The 25,389-nt window shown below is 38.7% G+C and overlaps 1 protein-coding gene across 2 annotated transcripts in view; it reads right to left on the reverse strand.

Annotated features, from left to right (window-relative positions):
• Positions 1 to 25,389, reverse strand: part of CFAP74 (cilia and flagella associated protein 74) — a 3,161,205-nt gene that overhangs the window by 2,288,759 nt on the left and 847,057 nt on the right. For both annotated transcript variants that reach the window (XM_044062943.1, XM_044062944.1), the window contains exon 11: positions 5,233 to 5,412. In XM_044062943.1, coding sequence (XP_043918878.1) covers positions 5,233 to 5,412 — 180 coding nt within the window. The remainder of the gene's footprint in view (positions 1 to 5,232; positions 5,413 to 25,389) is intronic.

The raw sequence follows: 25,389 nt of genomic DNA on the forward strand, positions 1-25,389 counted from the left end.
TTCTGCTTCCATCTGGATCATCAGTGTTCTGTTAATGTTGTCAAATGTTTGCCTCCCTCGCCACAAAATCACATTTATCCATATCTACCAATTGTGGCATCACTTTTGCCATTCTTTTACCCATTGCAGGCATAAACACTTTATAATAATGGTTTAGCATTGAAATGGGCCTGAATGAAGCTGAAACTGATGGATGTTTACTATCTTTAGATATTACAACTACCACTGCTTTGTAGGGTCTCTTCTACTGGCCTTGGTCATTATTTAATACCACTGCTTTCTTCCAGGATGTTGGTACTTCTTCTCCTCTTAATCTACTGTTAAACAAAACCTTCCAGATTTTTATCAGTTTTTTCCCTCCTAGCTTCCAACCTTACACAGGGATACCATCTATTTCTGGGGGCTTTCCTGTAGATTCGTTATACATCATCATTTTTAATTCATCTCCTGCTATCCTAACTATTAGTAATTGCGTCTCATCTACCTTTAACTAAAGCATATTTAGTTCTTCCATAAACATTTCTATTTGTACCATTTCTTGATTTCCATATTTCTCTGCTTCATACAGATTTTCATAGAATTTCTGAAATATTTCTAATACTTCTACAGGCTCCCTTGTTATTGGCTCCTAAAGCTTGATGACAACTCTATCTACTTTCTTCTGCCCGAGTCATTGTGCTAAATGTTTTTGTGCTCTATAGTTACAAAAAAAACTTTTGCTTAACAGCAATCTTCCTAAACTCATGCCTATTATCAAGGTAAGCCCTTATTTTCTGTTTAGCATTCTGCAGTTGCTCCTCTTCTTGTTCTGTGAGATTTTCTCTATTTTGCAACACTTTAACATTTGTCAGGCCCTCTAAATAATTCTTATTTCTTAACCATATCGACCTTTCTTTTATTTCTACCCTATTTTTGAAATCCACTTTAATTTTATCCCACTCCCTAGCAATATTTTCAGAAGAAATTCCTATCTTCTTTAATAGCTCTTGAATAATTTCCACTACCCATTCCTTAAATTCCTCTCTTTTTAACAGATAGGTGGGAAAGTGTCAGTGTCTCATTTTTCTTTCATTATCCTGTGTTTTTATTTTAGTTATTATTGGTGCATGATTTGAAAGAGTTATTGTGTGCATATCAATACCTTCAATTAAATGCACATGTTCCTGTGAAATGCAAATGATGTCTAGCCTAGCACAGTTTTTGTATCTTGAAGAATGATATGTAAATTCACTCCAAACTCATGGTACTGAATTCACATCTTCCATGCCAAATATTTTCATAAATTTCTTTAAAAATCTACCCCCCTTTGTTACATTTTCCCTTATGGGCTCCCCAGACACATCTTCAATGTTGCAAATCAAATTCCTGTCCCCCCCTATAAGTAATATTCCTTGCTGAAAGCTGATTATAAATACATGCCAGTGTAATACTCTTCCCTTGCCAAAGTAGCCCCTTAGTACTACAAATCTACCATTATTGTCTTTTTTATCCTCTTATATCACCATTGGACCTTCTCTTGCAATTAATATAAGCACTCCTATCTTCCTTTGTCCCAAGTATTCCGCTGAATAACCATCCTGAAAACTTTACTTTATCAAATTCACATGTTCAGTTCTTTCCAAGTATGTCTCATGTAGCATAACTATTTGCACACTGTATTTTTTAAATATAGTTCACTACTCTTTCTTGTTTTTGTATTTATCTGCGAGACCATTAACATTTAAAGACATTACAAAAAGCATCACCTCAGCATTCGTGAAAATCTACTGCCAATCATTAGCGGACCGGAGTTCCGCTGTGGCGACCCCTAACCAGGAAAATAGAAAGCCAACAACAACTGAAAGCATCATATTGTTGAAAAATTATTATTCCCACCTTTTATGTAGAACAGCTTTTTTGTTAAATATCTAGATCCAGCTTTTGTCTACATGCATGTACTGCTTGGCAGGTTAATCTTTTTTGCAGTTGTTTTTTGTCATCTCCATTTCAGCCTATGTCACATCTTACAAAACTTTTTGTTTTAGTGAAAACCTTCAAACAAAAACACAGACACACCCCCAATAACCCCCTAAAACATATTAAAATAATAACAACACACAAAAATATGTGCTTCTTCAAATATTGACGTTTTACCCTCCTAATAAGAAGAAATGTTCCAAACTGACAGCCCCACACACACATAAAGACTTGAGATAACCTAAAAGAAAGGTTATCCATGCTAAGATGCATGGTACAGCCCATGGTTCTTTTGAGTGCTTTCTGGCTTTGTCTTATCTTTATAGCTCTCTCAGCTGGGAAAATACTTGAATGTTTTCAGAAAACATTTTCTCCAAGCCATTTCTCTTTATCAGATTGTCATCTAAAGACAATGAAACCAGACACAAAAATGTTTACTAGAAAAGAAAGCCTTATAATATTTAATATTCTTTTTCATTCACTTGCTTTATCTTAAAACTTGTTACTAGATTAAGCAAATGGCCATAATCCAGTAACTCTCCTTTGCAAGAAAAAAAGTGCACTGATTTTTCTTTTGTCATGCTCTTTTAACCAGATTTGTTTACATTGCAGTGCCTACATTCCTTCAAACTGAACAAGGAGAAAAAGGGAAACAAAGAAAAAGGCAGAAAAAAAACAGGGGCACCTATTTACATTAGTATCCCCATTGCACTTAAAAATAACTGGAAAAAAACATTAATTTGTAACATGCAAAGAAAATAGTGCACTATTTAAATAGCACTATTAAGAAAAATATTATTTTACTTACATTTAATTTTCTCCCTCCTCTTCCCCTCTCCTGAGTATTTTTCCAAATATTAATGTCATGAAGTAGGCATATACTTTAGAGTCCCCTACAAGTTTAACACAGTCCAAAAATAGTCCAATATTTCCAGATTTTCTTGTTCTGGTATGTTTCACAAATATAATTATTGCTTTGTAATCCCACATTTGTAATTTCCAAGTTACCAATTTTAATCTCCAATCATTAATTGCATGAAGTAAGGCATATGCTTTAGAGTCCCCAACAAGTTTAACAAGTCCAAGAAAGTCCAATATTTCCAGATTTTCTTGTTCTATTCCTGTTCATTTCCATCACCCAAACCCCATTTCTGCTTCATTTCCAAAGTACTCTCAATTCTTCTAGTCAACTCTTGTGCTTTTTACCCCTCTTTCAAGCATTTTCTGGTAAAATAGCGGAAAATGTTTCACTGGCACAGTCTCACTGTGGTTTTTATTACCAAAAGAACAAGAAGCAGAATCTCCTTCTGTTTTATGGCTTACTTGTTATTAGACACACTTTTATATTTCTTCCTTAGCATGTACTTCATCAAAAAATGATTTTGTTCCTCTAGGGAAAACTATTTTTACAGCAGTTTGAACATTATGCCTGCTTCTCAACTCTCCCTGAATAATGTAATAAATGCACTCCTCATCTGGAGTACAATGATTAGTTATTTTCCACAAACACTCTGCTCTCTCCCCCTTTTAGTACTTTGTCCTTCTGCCACAGTTTTGCCAGAATCAACTTCTTCTAGTAGTAAGACCGCATCTTTACTATTAAAGGTCTATGGCTGGTTTCTCATACCCAAGTTTGGAGCATACACACAATGTGCCCTTTTAATTAACAATTTCTGGTGTGGAATAACAGTCAGGTTCTATTAATTTTATGAAATCACAAATACGCAGTCTGTTTCTTCCAGCTTCTCGGGTACAACAGAAAATTTCAGGTTTTCCCTATATGCTCTGTCCTCTAATTCTATTATTTTTTGAAACATCTCTTCTTGCGCAGTCTCATATTCAGCCAGCCCTTTTTTTCATTTCAACCTCTGAGTTTTCGATTTTATCACCTTATCTGAATATCTGTTTAAAGCTTCGTCCAGCCTTTTATTGTTTGAGTTGATATACTCCATCACTGTTTCATTAATTTTAGTCAGGTCTCTGTGCATTTGCCTTATAATTTCCTCTAGGTTATTGTTAGTCATGTCTGGAATTTGCACAGCGTTTTGCTGAACAGCTGAATACAGCAGTTTTCAGCTGTCTTTGTTGCCTTTTGTAGCTGATTTTCCTTCAGGCCCAGGTATTTCTTTTTTCTGGTATCCAGGCAGTGCACTTACTAGCCACTTACTGAAATTTACCCAGAAATCTAGGCCCACTGGCCTTTTCTGCTAAATTTTTGTTTTTACATTGGGAGAGCTAGAATTAAGATGCTCCTCAATGTGCAGCCATCATGGAAGGCCTGTGCTGATTCTATATTAATCCCATGCACACAAAAGGAAAAACAGTACAGTCCCAGTTTAATGAAGCTGTAGCTAATAAAACCAAAGCTAACAATAAGCTTATCAAAAGAATCCTAACACTAGCGAAATTCTGTGGCACAGAGGAATAAAGTCCTGACTACAACCCAGATGACCTGAGATTGACTAGTGGCAAAAGGACTGAAAGAACAAGGTAGGGAAGCATGAAAGTGAGGGAGTGGATTACATCATTGTGCCTATTATGGGGAAGGAAATTGTAGTCCTGTTCAGCCAAGGTGCTCCAATGCAAGCAGAAGATTTCACAGCATCAGTGACTGTAAGACAGAGAATGTGGGCTTGTGAGACTGAATCTATCGGGGAGCATACACACAACAGGGGAGGAAATGGAATGTTCCTGCAGTGGCACAGCCACCAGAGACTTAACTACAAAACATCTGAAGTTTGTATGCCGGCTTCCCAAGATGGAAGGCTTATGGTCTGCACACCACAGGGTAGAAAAAAGATCTTAATACGAGCACTAAAGTGGTATGATTCATCCTATGACACACCAACTAACCCTTGCCAAATTATATATAACAGCTCTGGAATTATAAAACCTTGGGTAAGCAAACATATTTCTAATTCTATCTTCAATGACTGTGATGCTGGGGTCATTATGTACATATATGGAGAGGTGGGTATGGGAAAATTTTAATGAAGCAGTACAGAGAGGGCTTACTACAAATGCAGTATCCTCTTTATTAAATAAATATGGAATTGGCCAGAGATGACGTGTGCTGCTTCAGTTCTACTCTGCTGTAGTTTGATTAAGTTGGGGCATCAGTAAAATGTGACTTCAGTCATTGGTAGTTAACTTAATGCATTTAGTCCACTGGACTTCAGTCAGTTTAAGGAGAATGAAATTTGCTTGCTTAGGTGACTGCAATCTAATTTTTACAAAATATGATTACTTTAAACCAAACAAGTTATGTCTCATTACCTTGTAAGGTTTGTGGTCCTGGTTCCAGAGGCCAATAAATTCAGGTTCAGCAAGACTCTCTCTTTCCTCATCTTCTTTTCTCATTAATGCTGTGCCACTTGTTGACTCAGGAAGAGGACTTTGAGTTGGTGAATCAATTTCTTCATCAGCAGACATAGGAGAGGGGGTACGCCAGTTCCTCTGTTACAGTAAAAAATGCACAACAGTAAAGTTAACTGTAAGCACAATTTTGTATACATTTTAAACTTAATTTACTTCAGAACAATCCAGAATAATTAGTTATTGAGCTTTTCAAGTTTAAGTCTTAATTAAGTTTATTTTTAAAGTTTCAGAAGGCCAAAAAGTTAATTTGTAATCTGGTTTTATTCTGAATATGATTTATTCACTGGAATCACCTATAGATAGCAAAAATTGCAAACCACACCTTTGATCCATCAACATTGAAATGCTAACCAGCTCCTACCATTGAGTCACTTTTCTGCCAACTCACCAGGAGTAAGAATCAGGAAACAATGACAACAGTGGTGGATGTGCTAATTAAGCATATCAGATATGATAAAACACAAGAAGGATGCAGAAACCAAATAATCCTTTAACAAGAATACCCCATGAAACCTTAAACTGCTATTTAGTTTACTTCAGAAAAACACATATAAAGTGCTTTCCACCACTAGTGACATCACAATAGTATTTTACCGTTTTAATTTTTCCAGATGTTTTGGGTTTCTAATACTGTGATGGGAATGGATCCCATTCCTAACTCAGGATGTGGTTAAAGTCTATGAAATTAGTATTGTTTTTTTTTTTCAAACACCTTTATCGAATTATCACTTATGACATTGGCAGATTTACATTCATGTAAAAGTAATCAAATTATATTAACATAACAAACATTATATTTCACATGTATTGCTATGTATCATATAACCTAAGCGATATTACAAAAATGATTCAATTCCTGATTTTTTAAACAAGAAACATCTTCATTAAATCATCACTTACTACATACGCAATTCATACATTTATATAAATAAAAACAAACCACACTGACACAATCCTAGTTGCAAGCATTTGACATCACAAACCACAATGACACATTCCCAGTTGCAAACATTATACATCACTTACAATCTACCCAATCATTCTCACTCAAACATTGCATAGCTCATTTAGGTCCTGCGGCCTTTTAAGGCCGCATTCATCCCTTGTATGCACTGTTCCTACAACTCCCATTTTTCCTATGTAGTTTGCTCCTACCCTTTTCTAAAAATCTCAATTCCAGTTGTTTTATCTCTATTCATATTTTCATAGGTGTGTACAAGGCTAATGGCCCTGGAGTCTTTACAAGCCTAGCCCATAGGATTACCCTGGCATCGTGCCACCCAACCTTAGTTCCCAGTGCCTCTGTCGAGTACAGCCACAAAGGCTAGCTGCCCTTGTAGGCCATTTTAAGCCTAGCCAATCTCCCATTTTGTGCTTGAATTAACCTATCACATTTAGTTAGAGAATGGCCTTACCCATTCCATGATCAAAAATTATATACATTACCCCAATGAGAATAAACGGGATTATACCATAAATAATTTGAGGGGACCCATGCATGGGATAAAGTATTTAGGAGCTCCCTCTGTCCATTAGTAGTACAGGGAGCAGTCCTTGGATACATTTTCAGTTTTCCATCCACAGATCCATGTTGTGCTTGAATATGGATAAGGATGAACATTGTTTTATGTGGATATGAAGTCTGTTCCAGAGTAACAGCATCCTCTGTGAGATCTACCTGTCCCTCTAAACCATACTGTTGATGTTGCAGAAGAGGTTCAGATCCCTATTTCTGATGCCACTTGACTTGCTGATGTGCAGTTAATCCATCAGTATTGGGTCGAAGGACGCTTTGTATGCCAGACACAGGTCACCTCTTAGCAGTCTGTTGGATACCGTGTATAGTGACAGGGCTCCAAATCGATCCATGGACATTTTGTTTAAGCCTTGTGTCCTTTTAGTAATGTATCTCTGTGGGTGTTACAGTTGTTGCGTGTGTCTAGACATATACATATCAAGGAGGACAATATATTTGATGACTGACCTAACTAAGGCTGAGTACGGAGGACAATGGCATCCCTAGATCTAGACACAATCCCTTTATTTGTAAGCTGTGCAATACAAATGGACTTTCTTACAACAATGGACACATGCTGGTCAAAAGTTAGGTTACTGTCCACATATGTTCCCAAATCCAAAACAACTGGGTCAGCTCTTAAGGGTGTATTGTTAATGTGGTAGTTCCTCGGTATAGTTGACGTCCCAAAGAATACAATAACATTTTTGGCATTTGGTTTCAGTCCATGATTCTGGAACTAATTATTTATTTGGGACAAACCTTCCCTCCTGCAGGATGGCTATGTCATTTGGGGATTCAATGACTCATCCCAGCTTGCAGTCATATGCAAAGTTAGTCAGTCAGAGCCCTTTGCTATTGGCTTTTATTCAGAAAATAAAACAAAAAACAAGACAGGTCCCAGCATAGAACCCTGGGTAATCCACTGATAATGTGTCTCTTTGTGCATCCTATCTGTGAGCCAATTGGCAATCGAGTGGGTGACATTGGGTTTATTCCCAAGTTATTTAGCTTTTCTACTATGCCTCAGTGGGAAACTGTGTCAAAAGCATTGTCCAGGTCAAGGTATGCAGTGTGTACCATTTTGTCTCTAATCCATTGCTTTGGTGTCCTTTTCAAAAAAATTCACCAAGCTGAGTAAGCATGACCTGCCCTTGATGAATCCAAACTAAAATGGGTCCAGTCTTTAAAAGTTCTTTATGTCTTGATTGATTAATTCCATGACAAGTCTTTCCATGGTTTTGCTTATGAGGTTGGTCAGACTTATAGGTCTGCAATTGCCTGGGTCTATGGAAGATCTTTCTTTATGCAGGAATGACTGTTGCTTTTCAACATTTGCTTGGTACAAAACCTGTATGGAGGCTGAGATTGAAAAATGATGTTACGGATGTGGCTAAATCATGCTTCATGCAATTTAAGATGCTTCCAAGGATATTGCCAGGACCCATCAATGCAGTACTTTTAGCTTTTGATAGCACTTTTAGGACTTGGTCTTATTTGATAGCTGGATGTGAGCCAGTTTCAGGTATATTTTGAGGGCAATATGGAGCTGAGAGAGGTGTACAGTTAGAGCTAAACTTATTGGCCAGTAAGTTCAATATATCTTTGGCCTCTGTCTAAAAAACACTCAGTTTAAGATCTTATAAAGGTCCTAGTGGCCATTAGCCTAAAAAAAATAGCTATGAACCTATCTACAGAAGATCAAATTGCTGTCTCTCGGATACTATTAAAGTCCACCATTTTCCAAAAAGCCATAGAATAAGCAAAGGCTGTGGTAGAGTGAGCCATAACCTTGGCTGGAAGTGACTTGTTATGGTGATAATAACAAAAATAAATAGCATGAGACAACCATTTGGAAATTGTCTCATTTTTATTACCTTCATAGAAAACAAATCAGCCTTCTTGAAGGACTTTGCTCCATCCAAATGGTATTTGACTATGGCTATCCAGAGTATAATGAATCCTTTCTCCCTTGATCTTAAGTTCCAGAAAGAATAGCTGGAGAAGAGTAGACTGGTCTAAGGTAAATTCTGAAACCACTATAGGCATAAAAGAATGATTAGTTCACAAAGACACCTTGGCCTTGTGGAGAATGAGGTAGGGTTAACTCCTTATAATAGCTTGGAACACAGAAATTCTTCTAGTAAAAGTCAAAGCAAAAAATAAAACAGTGTTCTAAGTTAAGAACCTTAAATCAGTCCAATGAGCTAGTTCAAATGCAAGAAAAGGTAGCTTTTCAGGCACAAAGTTAAGATCCCAAAGAGGAGGCACTTGTTTTCGAGTCGCCCTTTCAAAAACTGCTAGATTTAAGGACGGGAAGAAAGGAGGGAATCCAAAGGCAGGCAAGCAGAAATGTCTGCAAGATAAATCTTGAAAGAAGAGTAAGGGAGGTCAGAGAATAATAACTAACACAAATATTCAAGAACTAGAGGCAAGAGGCATCCAGGTTTAAAAGGGTTAGGATTATCAGCTAAAAAATCTTTCCACTTTATATATATATATATATATATATATATATATATATATATATAATTTCCTAGTAGCATTTTTTTCATCCTCCTTTAGCACTTGCTTAATGTCCTCTGAAAAAAAGGGGCCTAAAAGGTAACAAAACTCTGTCATCCAGGCTATCAAGTGATGGGTTTCAAGGTTGGGATAGATCAAAAATTCACCCCTTGTGTGTGAGGAAGCTTGTGATAACTGCCCTTGGCCAATTTCAAAATAAGGTAGAAAATACACTTTTGTAAGTGCATTTACCATAATAGCAAATGTAGTTCAGTGTTGCAGTAGCCTAAATTGTTTGAGTTACATCATGCCAAGGAAACGACAAATTGGACAGCTTTTCAAAGCTTTAGGGCACCTTTCACGTGCTCTAATTGCCAAGAGCTTGAGCAGAGCTCCATATAAAAGGCAGTTAGAGCGCTAAAAGCTTCAATGATTTCTTGTTCCAAGGGAAGCAATAGCCCTGAAAGGAAAAAAAGACTACAAAAGCTAGAAGAAGAGTAACTATATACAGAAGGGTATAAATATCCATACCCTGGCAATACAGCAAGTAATCAAAGAAGGGGGGGTGAGGGGGGTGGCTGCTGCAACAGTAATCTTACTTATATGAATGTATCACATACACAACATTAGATCACCGTTGCAGCAGCCTAAGCCATTTGGATAGATTACTATAACTAATAAATCCCTAAGACATGGAATTCTGTCCCTCAACACATTCTTAGCACCAACAACCCAGACATCTTCAAACACTCACTCAAGATGTACTTAAATCAGGGGTTCCCAAAGTGTGCACCGCGTCACCCTGGGGAGCCGCGGCTTCTTCACAGGGGCGCCATGGACTAATAAGCTTAGCTGCAAAATAAACCACAAACTAATAAAATTAGTTACTAGGCCGCGCTAAAGGTTAATACATAATGATTTAATAAAGATGTTTCTTGTTTTAAAACAAAATTAGCTATGTCCCTCCTAATCCCATCAAAAACAGTCTTGGGAGAAAAAGTGATGGATTACACTTGAGTTACACATAACTCTCAACCTCTTAGCACAAGAAATTTGGACAAAGCTGGGAGAAATTTTATGCAATTATTTATTACATTTCTTATGTATTTGGAGTGATGCTGGTTGATGTCTGTGCCATTCTTATCCTTCTGCAGCAAACATCTAGTTCTCAGTGCTGCCTTTTTGCTTCTAGCTATAGGCATACATATTTCGATAGGCACCTTTGTATTCACTATGGATTCTTGCCCTGGTAACCACTGACATTTTAGTTAGATAGCTGGTGATATTTTAATATAATCAAAAAAATCTTATCTGACTGTCTTCTTTAAATGGACTAAGCATGGTGGCATTTTACCATTATTTTACTGTACTAATAGCTTTCCTCTGTACTTGTATATTTCGTTATACATGTTATTCTTAACCCTGCCATGATATGATGTGTCCTAAGATTAAACCCCCTGAGGGTGACATCAGAAAGAATGAGGGTCCATCCTGAGGGCAAGGTAAAAAGTATTACACACGCTCACACATACACAACCCATGAAAAGCTGCTGACCAAACCTATATCTGTACAGGAACTCACAAGAGTGGAGAAGAAAGGGTATACTGACATTTGTGGGAAACAAAACTTGGCTCTCATCTCCCCCTACCCAAGACACTCACACGTGTTTCCAAGGGAAAGTAATGAGGTTTGCTGCAGCTTATTAGCGGCTTGGTTGTATTCATGAATTCAGTTTTCAGTAGTACCGGTTTTAAAGCTTGCATTTGGCTTTACTGTTGTGCACTTTTGCACATATGCTGTCCCAGGACTTTGGCAGTAAGTTGGGGGTCGCAGCACAAGTGAAGGTTCCCACCTGGACACTGGCAGAGGGGAGCGGGAAGGTGCTGCTGTACAGAAATCTGAGAAGGAAAAACAAGGCTCATCAGATTGCAAGGAAAACGTCTCAACAAAAGGATTGGCACTAACCATACCTGCCTGTTTTTGCTTGTCTTACGCCACTCACTTGGGTAGCTGCAGCTTCTGAACAACTTGAAAGCTTTTCATCTGATAAACCGAAAAAGGTAGGTGTGGGTTTGAATCCTGTGTGCCCATATGGGGTGAGGTACGCAGTCATAATTGTGTACATGGCCGCTATAGTTAGGGAACACTAAGTCATTCATTGTTAGCCTTGTTTATTTGGAAATTATAATACGAGAATCGTTTTCTTTCTTTTCTTATTTTTTATTTTGCAAGCCTTTCATGCCACGGATTTCTGTGATTATTTTGGGTATATTTTGAAGTTTGTATGTTAAATGCAAATTTCTTGTTTGTATTGAAAGTTTTGATGTTTGTTAGGTGTTTCTGTGTTCACATGTTAACGGTTAACTGAATGATATTTGATCTGTTGCTTTGGATATGTTTTCCTGACTGCATACCTGTCAACTTCTTTGAACAAAAAAGCTAGACAAAGTTACAAATAATGGGGGACCAAAGGTCCAAAAATTAGAACAAATTTTAAATACTGCTCTTAGAAGCTTAGAAAGTTGATAGAATAACAAGTTTTGCATTAGGATGAATTTTCTGAAGGACATCGTGTGAAAATCAAGTGCCTGCTATTATTTTCTGACTTCAGTCCTCAGTGATTTTTCCAAAAAACTACAATTTTATGAGAAACGGACTAAAGATATGATTAAAAAATCTGGACATTATGTGAAAATCTGCACAGTTGAGAACTACGTTCCTGAGCCTGGTATCATAGTAGTTCACTTAAAGCATCAGAGTCTGTAGACCGTAACTTTTTTACCATAAAACTCAACATTTGTTGCTATGTGGCACATCTCATTACTAAGAGTTTTGCATCCAGGAAGAAAGAGGTCACTGTCTCCCTCTACTCTTCCCTCATTAGGCCAATCATCGAGTACACTACCCCATTTGGCATGTACAGCACTAGACAACTGCATCAACTGGAGAGGCTGCAAAAGTACCTCACAAAGAGGATCTTAGGCCTTAAACACTTGTCCTATATGGACAGACTCAAAAAAACTCCAACTATTCTCTGTCTCATATCGCCTATTTAGAGGTGATCTCTGCTTGACTTACAAAGCCATGTCTGACCCAGCTCTGTTAGAAATGCTCCATCTAAAGAAATCACAATGCATCTGCACCACACGTTCCAGAGACCTCAACCTCATGCCACAATCACCAGAACATGCTGGAGGGAAGGTTCATAACCCAGAGACTGCCCATGCTATGGAATAGACTTCCCATACATGTCAAGCAGAGCACCTCACTGGCCCTCTAAGAGAAATCTTGCTGAGTGGATGGGAAATAGAAAATTCACCCCAGGGATCACTCCAGTGGCTCTACTCGGCAGAGGCACTAGGAACTAAGGTTGGGTGGCACGATGCCAGGGTAATCCTATGGGTTAGGCTTGTAAAGGATCCAGAGCCATTAGCCTAGTACATACCTATGAATAATATCGAAGTACACTGGTTCAGAAGTTATAGCATAACTGAAAACGGGGCTTTTTTTATGGACCTTTATCACCCATCCTCCTTGTCAATCAAAACAAGAGCAAAACAGGTATGCAGCAGTCCACTGTTAATGCTTAAGTCAGGATTTTGTTTCATTCTGTTAGCACAGCTCCTTACGGTGTGGGTTGTGCAGTTTTGAGATTCACAACTATGCCTGGATTAATCTCCTAGAATTTCAGGAGAACGCAGGATGTGGCAAGTGTCTAGCACTTTTTTAACTTTTGCAGCTCTTTCCAATTAAATGTGAGCAAAACAATTGGATTAAAAGTAAAGAAAACGAGGACGTGTACATATTTGTGTGTGTACATATTTTTTTCTGCTTCAGATTCATGTTAATAGGTAATAGACCCGAGTAGGATGCTGGTAAAGAAAATCGGTGCCCCTTTGGGAGCAAGATATCTGTAAATATATTAAATGCCTTTACTGGGAAGTAGTCTACAGTTAGAATTTGACAGGGGGGCACCTTGGGAAAACCCTGGATTCAACAAGGGAGCAGAGAATCGAAAAAGTTTGGGAACCACTGACATAAATGATAACTGGCTCTGCTCCTGCTCATCCCCAGGCTGACTGTAGCATTACTACTACAGTTTCTATTCCTATCTTCTAACTTCTTCTCTTCAATCCAATTTGCTCCCTTTAACTCTCCCACTTTCTACTCATCACACTTCTCTCCTGCTATCTTCTAACTATATAGATTTTACTCCTATTCATATGTCTCACTGAATATTCCACTCTACAAGTTCTATAAGGTGCAGCTGCCTACTTTATATAATGTATACTTGTTGCTGGAGTTTTTACTCAACGGACCTTCACTAAAATGGTTCATTTGTATTGTGTTCCTATGTCTACTTTGTTATATAACATGAATTATTTTACTGTATTCCCCTAATTCTTTATGATGATCTTTTGTTCTTTGTTATACATAATGGCATAACTACTAATTTATACTTAGAGCTTTTCTCCCTAGACCTCTGCTGAAAATGGGTTAGTAGCCCAGGTGGACCTCCCTGGGAAACAAATGTCAAATAAATAAAAATAAAATAAATCTACAGGGAGGAGGAGAAGGTAAATTAAGAATTCAGGAGAACCTGCAGAATGGTCCTAACAAAGTTGGTTCTGGAGATGGAAAGGAAACCACTTTGTAGTGATTGATAAACATATGTATAAGGGACTAAGTTGCTGCCTTGGATTGGGAATTGGCATAATGGTTACAGTGTTTACCTCAAAGAAATGAGGTGCAGGGTTCCTTCCCTTTGGAATGGGAAATTTAGCAAGGCTTAAAATGGTCCGCAAAGGCAGATGACCTAGTAAAAATCTATGAACCTCTGTACCCCTAGAATAATTCTAGAGTCTACCCCTTTCCAGAAAGTAACAGAAGAAGCCAAACCCTGCCTTAAAGTGGCTTGCTGTGGTGAGAATAACAAAATCTTGAGACAGCAATCTCAGAACTGACTGCTTTGAAACTGGTCGTCCTCTTCTCTTACCTTCATAGAAGACAAATAGCTGATTGGCTTTTCTGTAGGAGTGAGATATGTTTATCTGAGCTGTCTGTAGATAACCGAGCATAAGTGATTCTTTCTTCCTTGTTTAGGCATTCTGAAAAAAGCGAGATTAATAGACTGACTAAAAGCAAACTCTGAGACCAAATTTCAGGCATAAAAGAATGTGTTCTCAACGTAACCATGTCCTTTTGGAAAATGACTCACCACAAGATCTTGTAACTCAGATACTCTTCTAGCAGAAGACAGAGCAATGCGTAAAACAGTCTTCTACGTTAAAAACTTCAAATCAGCCTCATAAGCTGACTCAAATGGAAAAAGGGTATGCTTCTCAAGTACAAAATTCAGATTCCAAAGGAGGAGCCACCTGTTTTCTAAGCAGACAATATGTAAAACTCCTTTCAAAAACTGCTTTATATGGGAACAAGAGGAAAGGGCATCCCATGAAAGACAAACAGAATTATCTGACAGATGAACCTTGATAAAAGAGTTAGAAAGGCCAGGGACAATAACTTACACACATTTTATTATTATTTTATTTGCATTTGTTTAATCAAGAACCAGAGACAGCCAGGCCTTAACAGGGTCTTGGCCCTTGCACTGGCACCAACTAGAAAATCTTTTTCACAAAGATATATAAAACTTCCTAGTAGCAGTTTTTTAAGTATTATTCAGTACGTGCTACACTTCCTCAGAAAAAAATGTGCCTAAAACTCACAGTCAGCTAAAGAGTTTTTAGGCTGAGGTGTATCAAACAATCTTTGCCTTGTGTGAGTAAATCCATTATGTAAGAAAGCTTGTGATCATTGCCCTTAGCCAGTTTCAAAAGAAGGGAGAACCACTGTTGCCTGGGCCAAAAGTGGGTCACCACTATTATCTTTGAGGAGGCCTTCTGGGTCTTTAGAAGAAACCTGGAAAGCCATAGACATGGTGGAAATCCACATAGGGACATTCTCATCCATGGGAATAAGAAAACATCTGTCTTCCAGGCCAGTGAGCAAGGAATCCAGGAGCAGGTTTTCATTAATTGTGTGTTCTGACAGGAGGTAAACAGATCTACTTGAAGAGTTCCTCAAAGGTGGCCAAATACCTGGAAGTTCCCCAGATCCTGTTTCCATTCATGAGGGTCTGTCCTGGTCAGGCTTAGCATGCCTGCTATAATGTTTTGCTTTGATACAATGAATGAAGCCTGAAAAGTCAAACTGATCTGAGTTGCTACCTCCCAGGCTATCATAGCAAGTCTGTAAAGGAGGAGAGATCTACTATCACCCTGCTTGTTGATATACCACATCACTGTGGTGCTTCCTGTGAAAACCTGCAGAGGTCCTGAAGACTAGAGGAGACTTAGGCTTTCAAAGTATTTATTACTACTGTAATCTCTCAAATGTATGTACTTTTATCTGGCCCTGTTTGCTCCACAGACCTTGCACATTCACACCTTCTGAAACTACTCCCCATACATGGTTTCACACATCCTTTGTGATACAGTGAAGAAGAGAGAGAATGGGAGACCTGGATTCTGAGAGAACTATTTACTCACCATAAAATCTCACTTCTTACACCCTCCAGAATAGGGATATGAAAAAGATAGATGATGTAGATGCTGAGTCCAGACTGACCTGTGGTACCACAGACCGTTTTGTGTCAAGTCTGGCCAAAGGAACATAAGAACCATAGAAGCCATGTGTGACAAAGGGAAATACTGCCATCCCAGCTATCCGGAATTTTGTAAATAATTATATAAGTCATTTGATTCAACATGATTCATATAAGATGCTTGGGTTACAAATGTATTACAACTGTATGTCATGTGTATCAAACTGCTGGTACAGAAGTATGTGTTGAAAAGGTTTTTGCAAAATACTTGAAATGTATCCACAGTGTACCCTACTGGAAAAGAACAGAAATGTATATGCACAATTGTAGCTGTTTAAATGTATATTTTAACAGTGGAAACTGGAATACAGGAAGTTAACTTCCGAAAAATAGCTGAAATTAAATTACTTTATGGCTATTCACTAAAAAATGACATCTTTCAATTTCAATGCAGCAAGGAGATACAATGTCTAAAACTACGGAGCTTTCTGTATTGTCTTGGAAGCGTTTTACTGTTTTATGACTTCCACCATCTACCTAAGATCTGAGGTGTATGTATTTTCACAGTTAGAGGCTAAATGCTACCAGCTGCCATCAATAGTTGTTTTGGGGCCTGGGAACTAGGAGTCAGATGACAAGCAATGATGTCATTTGGCAAGTTATCCCAGCAGTAATGTTTGAAATATTAATTTGAGAGGTCTGTTGGAGAGACACAGCATTCTGTATTTGGTCTTGGACCTAACAAGATCCATTCACCACACATCTGCCTTGCTCTGTAAAGCAAGTTAACTAGGGTATAGTAATTTTCTTAGTATAGTCAGGAATATAGCAAAGCTTAGTTTAGATATTTCCTTTATTTATTTGAGACTATCCTGCAATGTTGTTTTAAATATTTCCTGTAGTTTTGAACTCTGATGTCACTGTACATAAATATGTAGTACTGTCTTGTTCTGCTATTTATTATTGAATATATTTAGACCTTTCATTTTGTCTGATCTGTCTAGAGCTATTTAGGTTCTGAGAGTACTTGCATATTTATTATGTGACACTATGTAGGCGCTCCTAATAGCCTTGCTCTTGGTCAAACTACCATTTATATTAATAGTAGCATTACAGAGTAAGATTGGACACCCTTTGTTAAGGACCTTAAAGTAGCTGATACGGAGCTGACTGGTTAGCTGTGATAACATCATTATAGTCTGGGCAAAAGGGGGCATAGCTAGTAAACCTGTGCCAGCCTTTCCCAGGTGTGTGCGTGTGTGTGTGTGTGTGTAAATCAAACCTCAAAGAGTGTGTGTGTCAGCTACTCAGGCAGGGAAACGAAGCACTGCCTGGACAGAGAAGTTGCTGAAGGTCTTGGCTTGGCCACTCAGCTGAGATCTCAACTTTACAGCTGTGCCAGTGGGGAGTCTTACTGGGGATCTGTAGAAAGAGGGAGAAACCAGCCCCAGACTGACTGCGGTCTCTGTGTGCTTTTAAGGTAAATTGACCTTGATGCAGACAGCTGCATCTGGAAACACTGTGTGTGTATACTTGTCATCCTCCCAATGTACACGACCCACTGTTGCTAATGGTGAGGATTGAACATCCTTAATTACTGGTCCAGTGGTGGGTCGTCACACCATGTATCCCAAAATCCTGAGGAATTCCTTGGCAGGTGCCAGACTTTGATCGTAAAACACTTGGGAATATGTTTTGATACAATTCTACTTTGTCTCAGGGAAGAGAAGCTCTTCCCAGGGCAGAATCTTGCAGACATCCTAGGAAAACTAAGAACGAGTGAAGATTTCTATGAGCTCACTTGAAACCCCATACTAAGTAGGAGATTCTGAATATTTGACAGACTCTCAACAACTGGAAAGAGTCGGTGAATATAAGACAATCATCCAAATATGGAAATATGTGAATGCCTTGAAGTCTGTAATAAGCAGTTACTTTGTAAATACCCCTGGAGCAGTATATTTTCCAGAGGGTAAAACAAAGAACTGATAAAGTAAGTCCAATACAGAAAATCTTAAGAAACATCTGACATATTTGCCAATGGAAATACTAATGTAGGGATCTTTTAAGTCTAGCTTTACAATGAAAGTTATTAAAGGAACAAGTGGTTACAAGTTCAGAAGGGATCATAACTTTGGAACCTTGACAAAATTATTAAGAAAGGCAAAATCCTCCAAGTCCCCTATTCTTTGCCATCAGAAAATTCTCTGAATAAAACCCTTTGCCCATCTGGCAAGCAGGTATGAGTTCTATGACTATCTGAGAAAACTTTTAGTTATGTACTTACCAAAACGATAGATGTATGTGATCCATCTCGCCTACATTCATAACTGATGGGCTCGGAGCCGAGAATCGGCTCCAACTCGGCCGATACACTAGCACGAAGTCTCTCATTGGCTGGGCCAACCCCTTATCCCAGGATGCACCACGCCCAAACCCCCAGATCTTGTTTGCCCTACAACTCATCCACATGTACCAATCCGACAAGGAGACACATGGAACGGAGAGAAGAAAAAAAAATAATACCTTCCGTGAAACTACACAACAGTGTTTCCTCCAGATCCAACAGGTAGGGGGAAAGAGGGTGGGTACGTAAGAATGTAGGCGAGATGGATCACATACATCTATCGTATCAGAAAAATACAGTAAAAAATCAGCAAAACAAGGCAGCAAAATGATAAAATACAGTCAACAAAGTGCAAAAAAAACTCAAAAAATACTTATTTCTTTGATTTTAGCAGTGGATGCTTTGGATATCAGTAGAATTTCTAAAGCCTCTAGCAAAAGTCACCAAATGTTGGCAGTTCTTCAAACAGCTGTGAACAGTGGGAGACTATGGAGAGTGTTTCCTATAGAGAATTTTAAACTTGAGAGGTCTGCTTACATGCAAGGCATGGGAACCGCATTTCTGTATATACCAGCAGGATGAAAGACTTTTACACAGTTAATCCCTTAGGCCAATCACATGACAGCACAATAAACTTTGAACCAGCAGTTTCTCACTTGGATGGGTTGAATTCAGCTCTGCTCCCACCAGAGTGCCAAAAAAACCCCTCCTAATGTGAAACAAACTGGTTTTGAGCTCAAGTGCAATAACAAATACTTAACAGAATTCCTCTGGTATCATGAAACCATGGAAATAAGTTCACCAACCCTGAGTAATGTTAAACAAAATACAGAAAAAAGTACACAATGTAAGAGGATAATTTGGCAGACTCAGGAGAACTTTGGCAAACTCAGGACAGCTTTTTCAGCACCAGAGGAGGTTAGGAAATATGAGAATACTGTTAAAACAACCTAATAGCAGTATAGTAACAAACAGATGGCATTTCTTTAACAAGTGCAGGCTGAAAAACAGTGATACATTCAACAAAATCAATACAGAAGTGTTAAATAGTACTGATATAGTAAGAGCAACTGCAAAAAAATAATTTTATCAGCTTTGTAGGTGGAGATGGTTTTAGAAGCTATCCAAGTCTTGTAGTCACAAGTGTCCAAGCCAGGCATAGGGAAGCTCTGAATAAATGATCACAATGTCACAAAAATGTAATTTATATTAACAGGATGAAAGACCTTTCATGGTTAATCCCTCAGGTCAGTCACATAAAAACACAAACTGTAAAGCAGCCGTTTCCCACTTGGATAGGTTGAATTCAGCTCTGCTCCCACCAGAGTTCAAAAGACCCCTACTAATGTGGTTTCAACATTGGGAATTTCCCATAAGTGTTTTTTGACAATATAAAATAGATCCAGTTATACTGCTAGGGAAATTTGGTCAGGATATCTGGAAATTTTCTGTAATCTTTTTAATAGGTGTCATGGGATTTTTCACATCCACCTGAGATACCACTAACTCATGCATATGAGGACAGAGTGTAATGTCTCATCTGAAGGATAGCACACCTAGAGGTGAAGCCCCCCCCCCCCATGCTGTAGTGTCAGTAATTAATCTACCTAGTGTAGGAATAAAACCCACAGGATTCTAGACCAAAGGTGAGTATGATACATGTTGCACCAATAACACTGCTTAAAAGAAGAATTAGTACTCAAAGAAACCCTATCTCTGTGGAAGATGAGATAAGGTTGACGCATCATAACAGCGTGCAACTTAGATACTCTTCTAGCAGACATGCAGAGCAATAAGCAAAACTATTTTCCTTGTTAAAAATCACAAGTCAGACATATTAGCTAGTTAAAATGAAGTATCAGCTTCTCTAAGACAAAATTATGATCCCATGGAGCTGCCACTTGTTTTCTGGAAGGCTTCTTACATCCAACCCTTTTCAAAAACATTTTCACATGCGATTGTATTGAAAAAGGGGGCTCAATGGACAAACATGCTGAAATGGCTAACAAATGAATCTTGACAGAAGAGTAAGACAGGCCATAGGATGGTAACTCACACAAATACTATAAAACCAGAGATACCCCCAGGTGCCCTGAATGAGTGCTAATGCTTTTGTTGGCGCAACTAGAAAACCCATTCCATTTGCTAATATATGATTTCCTGGTAACAGACTTTCTTGATTCAATTAATATCTGCTGCACATTCTCAGAAAACAATTGCATAAATGTATCAAAACCATATTATCTAGTCAGAAAGATGCAGTTGTTTGGGGGTAAGATGTATCAAGCAAACCTGATCTTGTGAGAGTAATCCAGTCTGTGAGGAAGCTTGTAGTAATGGTCTGTGGCCAAATCCAAAAGAAGGGAGAAAGTATGCTTGTGTAAGTCCTACTTATCAGTAACAGCAGATCTTTGAATTTCTCACTACCTCAGTGGCATTTTGGGTTTTCTGCCAAGGTAATGCAGTACTGGACAGCTTTCAAATGCTCAGACTCTCTCTTTCTGTGAAAGCTGATTAGCCGAGCATATCCTGAAAGGGAAGTCTTCAGCTATGACAGGAAATGAGTGTTCAGACTGTTTTGCTTCCACAAAGGAGAGGAAAGTACATGAAGTCAGAATCATCTAGCAGGAGAAAATTCAAAAGCCAATCCAATAGCATATAAAACCCAGATTCAACAACAACTAAATCAAAGAGGTCGAATCCCACCTCAACTATGCACAATTTGGATGATGGCAGGTGGGAGCTCCCACAGAGGCAATGAGGAATTTAAACATCTGTTACAGGTAAGTAAGACTTATTGAACTGCACTATATTCATAATTCCCACTGCCTCTGTGGCATATTGGGTAGATTCCCAAAACTTACCCTCACTGCAAGTTGGAAGAATAAGGATCCAGTAGCCCCTGGTAAATGGTCCTAGCAAAGCCTGCTCTGGACTGTGAAAAGGAATCCAGTTAGTAGTGTCTCTAAAGGTATGAATACAGGACCGGGTTGCTGTGGTAGAAGGCTTTGAGAGTCCACTCCTTTCCAATATGCCATGGATGAGGATAAGGCCATAGTCAAATTGAGCCTTAACATTGTCTGGAAGAGAAAATAATGGAGGACGACCAACATGGAATAGTTTGCTTATTGACAGGTTGACCTTTCTTAGCACCCCCCTTATAGCAGGCAAACCACTACTCAGCATTCCTACAGGGATTTCTTCTGTAAAAGCAGTACCTGAACTGCCTATGTATATCCAAGGTATGTAGAATATTTTCTCCTTTGTTTTTGCATCAGGATAGAACACAGAAGGATTGATGACTTGATTCAAGGTAAATTCAGAAAAAATATTAGACATGAATAAAGGATTAACACAACCCTGTCCTTGTGAAAAATCAGATAGGACTGACCCACCATGAGATCTTGCAGCTCAAAGACTCCTGGCAGATTCTAAAGCAATGAGTAAAACAGTCTTCCAAATAATGAACCATTAATCAGGTTCAAAAGGAAGTAAGCTAAATTTTTCAAGAGCAAAGCTGAGATCCCAGGGTGGAAGAATTTGCTTTCAAGTGGGTCTCATGGGCAACACTCCTTTCATAAACTGTTTGACCACAAAAAGAGATGAAAGACAGTGATCCATGAGCTCATAAGCTGAGACAGCTGAAAGATGCACTTATGATTTTTTAGTTACAGGTTTTATTATCTCATTAAATACCAGCTGCATATCCTCATGGAACAAGTGCCTAAAAACTATCAAAATAGAATCATCTGGGCTGTCAGTTGCAATTCTCTAAGATGGAGTATACCCCACTCACCCCTGATGCTGTGTGAGCAGATCCAATCTGTGAAAAAGCTTGTGGTAATTGCCCTTGACCAAGTCTACTAAAAGGGAGACACAATTTTGCCTGGGCCAAAGGGGGTTTGCAACAATCTTTGGTAATTTGTTCTAAATCTTTAGAACTACCTTGGAGGAATCATTGGAAAGGATAGAAAAGCATACAGCAACATTCCTGACCATAGGAATGAGAGAATGCCTGACCTCTAAGCCTGGCAGCAAGACTGTCTTAAACAGAACTTTTTCAGTTGTTTGTTTTGAAAGGAAATGAACAAATCTACTTGAGGTGTTCCCCAAATATGGATTAAATCCTCAAAGACTTCTACATGGAGCTTCTACTCATGAGGGTCTGTCCAAGATCTGCTTAGTCTGTCTGCCACTAGGTCTTGTTCTGATGCAATGTACAAAGCCTGAAGAGTCAGAGAATGCTGTACAGCCAGTTCCCAGGATATCACTGCCCACCAGCAAAAAAGGTATGACCTTGTAGCCTCTTGCTTGCTAAGGAACCACATCATGGTAGTGTTTCCTGAGACACTAGAAGAGGACCTAAGTCTGTGAGTGGTGAAGAACTTTTAAGGCATGTATCAATGCCAACATTCCTTTTACATTTATGTGGTTTGATGTGTTCTAAGGAAAACACAAGCTTTGCATTTGAACTCCAATGGACTGCTCCCCATGCAAAATAAGAAAGGTCCCTCTGGACAGAATGGAATGGGGCCTAAAGAGAGAAAGGAAGTCCTGGATTAAAAAAAAAAATGTATCCCTCCAACACTGCAGTTCCTGTTTCACAAATCTCAGTACCGGTACCTGGAATCAAAGTGATAATGGTGCAGGGTCCATCAATTCAAGTATCATTGAATTTTTCTCATGTGAAATCTACCTAGTGGTATCATGAGGATCGCTGATGCCATGAACTGAGAATTTTGAGGAACTCTCTTGCTGAGGGCACATCTAGAAAACAGAAATCCAAGAAAATGCCTTGATAAGTCAGAACTTAGTAAAATTAAAGCCTTCCTGCCAGAAGACAATGTCTGTCCAATACCCCTGGAAAACAATTCATTAAGAGGGTGTAAGGAAGGACTTTTAAAGTTTCAGTTTGAAGCCAGGTGGCAAAGGAGAGGTGCAATCTTGTTTAAGGACTCCAAGCACCTGGATACCCAATCCACACAAATCAGCAATTCATCTAAATTAAAAATAATGTGGATGCCCACAGACAGTTTGGCAATATTCAGCCACAGGTCCACACACTTTGTAAACACTTGAGCTGTAGTAGAAAGTTGAAAGGGTAAAGCAGAGAACTGATGATGTAAGTCAGACACAGCAGACACAGACAACAGACACAGCACTAAGAGTCTCACAAGGGATAATTGGCTAGGCTTAAAATGGCTCGCAAGGGCAGTTAGCTTAGTACTAATCTATGAATAGATACTATGAATAGCAAATCTCAAAAATTTCCTAAAACTGGGAGCAACAGGAATATGATGATAAGCTTCCTTAAGCTCTAGAGTCACCAGTAAACAGTAGTCTGGAAGCAAAGCCAGGATCCAATCTAAGGTGAGCATTTTGAATTTCAGAACTTTTACAGAAGTGTTTAGAAAGGACAAATCTAGGACAGGTCTCCAGGGGGCCTCCTTTTTAGGTACCAAAAAGATTCTGAAGTAAAAGCCTTTCACTTTTTGTATCACAGGCACTGGTTCTATGACCCTTGCTTCTACCATGTGATGGAGTGCTGGAGGAAAAGCCCTGTCTGGTCTGATGGGAGTGGGGGAATTCGCTGGAAAGTTTGAGGATTTTTTTATCCACTGCTAAGTGCATCCTCTCTGAATTACTCTCAAAACCCATTTGTCTGAGACTATTTGTGGCCATGCTGCAGGCTACAGAAAAAGCCTGGGTGAAGGATGAAAAGAAGTAAGGGCAGAAGGGGTGCTCTATGACTCAGTATAGTCATTCCTTTGCAGAGGGTTTGTGACACCCATGCGCTAGTCCAGCTATCAAGGAGCCTCAATCCTCACCACTAACACCAGTGAGGGGCATCCATATAGGGAAAGGATAATAAATACACACACAGTAAATTACAATTTCCCTTAAGAGCACACAGAGATCACAGTCAGTCTGGGTCTGGTTTCTCCCTTTCTCTCCAGGTCCCCAATAAGACTCCCCACTGGCACAGCTATAAGGTCCAGATCTCAGCCTAGTGGGCAAGCTAAAACCTCCAGCACTCTCTCTGTCCAACCAGTGCTTTGTGTCTCTGCCCAAGTAGCTGACACACACACACTTTGAGATAAGAGTTTATACAACCACAAAAATACTCCTGGGGAAGGCTGGCACAGGTTCTCCAGCTGTGCCCCTTTTACCCAGATTATACAGTAGAAATCACTGCCACCACCCAGGTAATATTTATCAGCTACTCAAAGGCCCTTATGAAAGGGTGTTCAATTATACTGTGCAATATTATTAGGTACAACCAAACAGTCAAGACTTATTTGGAGTGGCTTGGTACAGTATCACTATATACATGCAATGTACTCTAGCGCTTAAATTAACTCTACACAAAACAGCCACAGTTGAAAGTTTTTAAAATATTTAATAAAAACACAAGACAATACTTCTTACTACACAGTGCTCATCAAGAGTTCAAAGATCATAGAGAAATACTTATAATACTGTAGAAGAGTTCTGACATCACAGAAAAACAAAGTAGTCTAATCTTCCTATTTCCTAGCTATATCTAAGAGAAAATACAGTTCTAAAATCCTACTTACATATAGACACAGGCAGAGTGGTGCGTTGGATGTTCTCAAGACAAATGCTCAAATGCTCTCATTCTTTCTGTCCTTAAATTGATAACACAGTACTACTGATTCATTTCAGTTTACACCATTTCTTTCTGGTTCCCAGGCTAACAGACTCTCAGAGGTTAATAGCACTTTTGATCTTGCAGCTGGTCAGGAACCAGAGCATTAAAAGAAATTATACATGCAAATTCTAGCCATTAACTCTGGCCTTAAAACAATAGGCAGAATGCCTTTATCTAGACATCTCGGCTCCAAGTTTTGACATCAAATAATTGACTTAGCTTTGTTACAGTAGAGTGCACTGTTGTTACATTTTTGCAGTTCCACATTTAACACCATTTTTCCCATTTATGAGAACAATTATATTAATATTTACAAATGACATAATTATCTACAAAATTCTATCTGGCTAGGCTGGAAGCCTTCACCTATCTTCACAGGGTTGATCTTTGTTTGGAAAGAAACTTC

This window comes from Protopterus annectens, chromosome 2.part1 (assembly GCF_019279795.1).
Source record: "Protopterus annectens isolate FY-2018-M chromosome 2.part1, PAN1.0, whole genome shotgun sequence".
Lineage (NCBI taxonomy): Eukaryota > Metazoa > Chordata > Ceratodontiformes > Protopteridae > Protopterus > Protopterus annectens.